The 5,155-nt window shown below is 35.5% G+C and overlaps 1 protein-coding gene across 1 annotated transcript; it reads left to right on the top strand.

Annotated features, from left to right (window-relative positions):
• The first annotated feature begins 793 nt into the window (after positions 1-793).
• LOC132185217 (isoaspartyl peptidase/L-asparaginase-like) lies at positions 794-4,564 on the top strand. The gene is made up of 4 exons (XM_059599018.1): positions 794-869; positions 2,919-2,983; positions 3,190-3,276; positions 3,617-4,564. Exons 1-4 carry the CDS (start codon positions 794-796, stop codon positions 4,091-4,093), a joined length of 705 nt encoding a protein of 234 aa, XP_059455001.1. The 3' UTR covers positions 4,094-4,564.
• Positions 4,565-5,155: the final 591 nt, after the last annotated feature.

The following is a 5,155-nucleotide window of genomic DNA, read 5'->3' as shown; positions in this document are numbered from 1 at the left end:
TTATATTCTCCATTTTTCATTTCCAATTGAAGGCAAATCTCTATAATGTTTCCTATTCCGTTGTATTCGTGCCTATACATCTTTGTTATTTTTATTTTTTATTTTATTATCCAGAAAACTAATAATTTTTATGGCTAAAGGATAGTACTTCCAAAATTTTAGAATCAATAGTTCTAACATGTGGAATGTGGCCAAGGTATGCTGCCTAGAGGTCAGCATCTCTTTTCTGGTCTTTTTTTGGACAATTGAGTGAGATATGCATTTTAACCGAGTTTCTTGTTTCCAATCATTTTGAGATCCCAATTTTGTTGCTATGCTGTCATTTCCTTGAAACTTTTCAAAAATGAGTTGGAGAAACAAATCAGAAGGGAAAAAAAAAACCCTGAAAAGTTAAAAGTTTAAGATTATTTCAAAATATAGAAAATTCTCCCCACTAAGCAAGTATACAGAACAGAGCTAAACCATAATAAATTTGAATTTAAACAAAATCTCAAAGATACAACTCCTAAAAGTTCCCAACTTGTACATAAAATAACAGAATCTCTGACTACAAAGTGATTGAAAGGCATGAGCTTCACAGCTCAGTAAGCAATATGTACATAGTTCACAAATAGGTAGGGCCAAGCTAAGGCTAAGAGCTTTTAATTACAACCAAACATCAAGATTGATTTGGGCTTGTGCCTTCTCCAGTCTCTTCGGTCCAGGCTGTGGGTGTGATTGACCCCCCCGCCTAGGCTTTTGCTGGATTTTCCTTGTGAGTTTGTCTTCCTCCTTTGAGGTGGGAGAAACTTCGATGGGAGGTCATTTTGAAGGGCCTGCTGTTTCTCCTGGCAGTGCTGCAGGGATCGCTTTTGAGGGGAACACGAATGGTTTTTTGAACCTCACGGTTCAAGTGGATAAGGGACAACATTAGGAGGCTCCAGTTTCCACTCCTAAGCTTAAAGGAAGAAGGGAGTTGAAGAACTTAGAGTGCTCTATTAACTTTGATGCGAAGAGTCACGGTTCTAGCCTCGGCAAAAGCAAGAAGGCTCTTGCTGTGATGTAATTGCCTAGGGTTTGCGAGCTGGTTTCTGTTGGGGTGTTTGGGGTTTCTTAGTTTCCTTTGTTTTTTTTTACTTTTTTGCGTCCTTTTTGTATACTTCTTGTATGCTTAGAGGCAGGCGCCTATGTTTTTTATAAAATTTCTCTGATTACTTGTCAAAAGATTGTAAGAAAATCGAACGCAAAGCATAAACAACAAAGTGATTCCTCTGAAGAATAGAGACGAAACTTAGCAAACATAAGTAGATATATGTGGGTAGTCAAATATATCATGGCCAGGCGTGTGGCCCTTGGATTGCATGCACAGTCCCCGTGATTGGACATTACCCTCACTTATTCTTGGTGACTAGGAAATCACCATTATATTTAAACCCCTGTTGGCAGGCCAAATGATACAGCTAACAAACAGAAACCCATATATTTACACCTTGTGGGGAGTGCCAGACTCCATAGGCAACCAAGTTAAATACAAATAATGGTTTCTCAATTATAGCTGCAAATCAATATACTGATATATAGTATAACATTTAAATTCTACTCAAAATATCAAAACAATTATGTAAGTCGTAGGAATATTTCCAAGTTCCAACATCATCAATCTGTCCCAAAACCTTAGTTATATCACGGAGGAGATTTCTAAGCAAATCAAGCATAGACAACAAAGTGCTTGACCCCTGAAGCATAGACCGATACCATATTAGAATGAGTAGATTTCAAACAGTAATTTATATTAAAATTCTCTTTGAAACGTTAGTTAGCAAACAACCTAGGTCAAATATACTGAATTGAAGTATATCAAATAATTTTAGAATGGCATCAAAACGTATTGGCTAATTAACCATGGATTGTAAGCCTTAAATCTAAAATTTGGTCATTTAGCCCTTAAACTCATTTGTTCCTATGTTTTCCAGATCAATTTAACAGCCCTTAAAAGTCACGCAAGGTCTGGGTTTTGACCAAAATCCCATTACCACATTTTGTTGCCAAAAGTGATAGCTAACACTACCAGTTATTATTATACTTCAGTCCTCATCATTACATGTCTTGGCCCTCCACGGCCTAGACCTAGAGGTGTCCTTGGATGTCCATTAACACCTTCTTAGAATGATAAACAACCAGGTTTCCATTATCACCAGATTTTTGCCTCAAACCCTAAGTTCATAAATTGTTCTTATCCATGACCAGGCTAGAATTAGCAGTCTGATTCAAGGCCTGGACTTTAGGTTTTGAAAAACCCTGATTACAGGTTGTATTAGGGTTCCATGAACCCAAACAACACTATCAACCCCAATTAAACCATGACCAATCCCAAATTATGGACTAGAGTTAGCCTATCCTAAGTTATCAACACAGCTTTTTGAGGTTTTTGTCAGCCTTCAAAGTCCCTTCCAAGCCTCTTTCAAGGCTTCAATGGTGCCTATATATATATATTGATTTACCCACTAGTTCATTTCTTTCTTCTTCTTCTTTTTTTATTTTTTTATTTATTTTTTTTATTTTTTTACCTAATTTATTGACTCCAAATAAAAAATATAATTTAATCTTACAAACAGAAAAATAGTTCAAAAGAATTCTGTTCACACAATTAAAAAATTTTGGATTGTGAAATGCAGCGTCTTACAATGTATGCTTTTAATACCCATACCTTTACCTACTGGTGCTACATGTTCCCAAAATGTTTTGTAATTAACTCAGACTTTTAAAGTCTATGCTTCTTCTGTAACTATTATTTAAGCAAGACAAGCTGAGAGGCACATGAAATCACTTTATCAACACTGTTTCATGCACGTTATCAACATATAGATCAATGTGTAGGGACCCTTTCCAGAATGTGGCCTTATACGTCTCATTTAGAACCTGGTTCTATCCATTTACAGTTTTAAATTCAGAAAAAGAAAACTGGTATCGCTTTGGGTATTTTGTCTTGACTGAAACTGAGCAAGTGATACGTAGAGGTTTGTTTGTTTCATTGATATTTTTCCTTTTGCTCTCTCTAATTGTAATAATAATATATATAACAACCACACCAATAGCAATAATCATAATAACAATAGTATTATTGTTATTTACAAATAAAAAGTAATAGAATAATTTTTTTTTTTAATCTTCATCAATTTTGTTGTGACCATGACTTCTCAATTTGTCCAGGGTGTTGAAACTGTAGATTCGAGCCATTTTATAACTCCACAAAACATTGAGAGGCTTCAACAGGCAAAAGAAGCCAATGCAGTTCAGGTATTTTCTTCTCTATTTTTTGGTGGAGTAGATGTCAAGTATGGTGAATGTGTGCTTGGAATCAATCTTAACTTTGTGAAATTTTGTTCATCAATCACTTGCATGGTGCATATCACTACCACTCCAGTTTGCAAGCTGCTAGCTATTCCTTTGCATTGGCAAGGGCCTAAAAACTTTTTAGGACTTTTCAGTACACTCAGCAATCTAACATATCATTTGAAGTGGGGGGATTGCCCAGATGTCTAATTTTTGCATGTCTTAAACCTGTTTTTCAGCCTTCAGTGTGCTTTGAAATGATTTTTTGACTTTAAGCTGGTAACTTCTTCCATAAATTCTACAGCTTGATTATACTCAACCCATTCAAATGGATGTGAAGAAAGAAACACCAAAAACTGACGGTGATAGCCAAATTGGGACAGTTGGATGTGTGGCTGTTGATAGTGATGGGAATTTAGCTGCTGCAACTTCTACTGGTGGATTTGTCAACAAGATGGTTGGCAGGATTGGGGACACGCCGATCATAGGGGCGGGGACATATGCCAATAATCTCGTCGCAGTTTCTGCCACGGGAAAAGGTGAAGCAATAATACGTGGCACTGTCGCAAGAGATGTAGCAGCTCTTATGGAATTCAAGGGTCTTTCTCTCAAGGAGGCTGCAGCTTATGTTGTAGAGGAGAGTGTTCCAAGAGGCAATGTTGGCTTGGTTGCTGTCTCTGCCAAAGGAGAAGTCACAATGGCTTTAAATACAACAGGGATGTTTCGAGCTTGTGCCACTGAAGATGGGTATTCAGAGATTGCAATATGGCCTTCTGTGTAGAACTGAGTGCTTTAGGTCTGCTGAGGAAATTGCTTGGGATGTGTTAGGGGTCTAATGGAGTGCAAAGGGAGAAACAAGCAAAGGCTGAGATGATTTCTTTTTTCATTAGAATTATGGCAGTAAAGAATAAAGAGATTGTGTGTATCACTAAGTAGTAGTAGTAGTAGTTTACTTTATGGTTATCAAGTGTGGAGATTATTTATTAGAGAGGATCAAAATAAATAATAAAGAAAAATATTATGGGTACTAATGAATAAGCTCCATATCATTTTGGTACTCTTCTTTTGGTAAAATATTTGGTACCCATAACATTTTTCAATTCCAAATTGTGTTAAGAATATTGCATGCACTCCTATCTAATAAGAACTTGTTTATAGAATCCGAGTAGAACCAGAGTTTGTATACTGATTATATTTAAATTCTGTGCATTTTGTTAAAATGATTAGTATAGAAGCCCATTTTGAGTTTTGGCTTAAGAGGGTTAATATTCTATTTAATATATTGTTTCGGTTTGGACCTATTTTATTTAATATCTCCAGCAATAATAGGTAAAATACTTGGTGAAAAAGTGCAACTCTCTACGTTAGCTATCATTTTCTCTATTCTCTCTAAAAGATTCTCTATTTTCTTATCTGCTTGCTTTAAAATGTTATTTTTTGCTTTTTTATTTTTTTATTTTTTTTATTATATTCTGTCTTCATGAAAAAGAAAGAATAAACTAAAAAGTAACATTGAGAAACAATAAAATATTTATCTAGTGTGTCACAGTAGTTGCTATTTACAGTAGCACTTTATACACTTAACCTAGTCTTTAGCTAATCTGCTGAAAAAGAAGTGGTCAAATTATAGCTAATATTATAGCTAAGTGGTCATAAAATAAAAATTGCTTGTTATATGTCATTTAAGAAACATATGTCAATTTTAGAGGCTGGTTTACATGTGAATGAAAATTACAATCTACTGACCCTAAGGGTTAACTCAATCGGCAGTAAACCACGTCTCATGAAGTGAAGGTCACTAGTTCGAATCCCCCCCTCTCCTTCCTTTGGGTAAAAATGTCAA

This window comes from Corylus avellana, chromosome ca6 (assembly GCF_901000735.1).
Source record: "Corylus avellana chromosome ca6, CavTom2PMs-1.0".
Lineage (NCBI taxonomy): Eukaryota > Viridiplantae > Streptophyta > Magnoliopsida > Fagales > Betulaceae > Corylus > Corylus avellana.
Note: the sequence above shows the minus strand (reverse complement) of the source record. Positions and strands in the feature narration are given on the sequence as shown.

Bases quoted from the DNA above. Each gene is read 5' to 3' on its own strand.
- LOC132185217 (XM_059599018.1), top strand. From the start codon at position 794: ATGGGAGGTCATTTTGAAGGGCCTGCTGTTTCTCCTGGCAGTGCTGCA. The intron at 870-2,918 runs GTTTTTTGAACC...ATCCATTTACAG, and splicing joins TTTTGAGGGGAACACGAATG to TTTTAAATTCAGAAAAAGAA. The intron at 2,984-3,189 runs GTGATACGTAGA...CAATTTGTCCAG, and splicing joins TCTTGACTGAAACTGAGCAA to GGTGTTGAAACTGTAGATTC.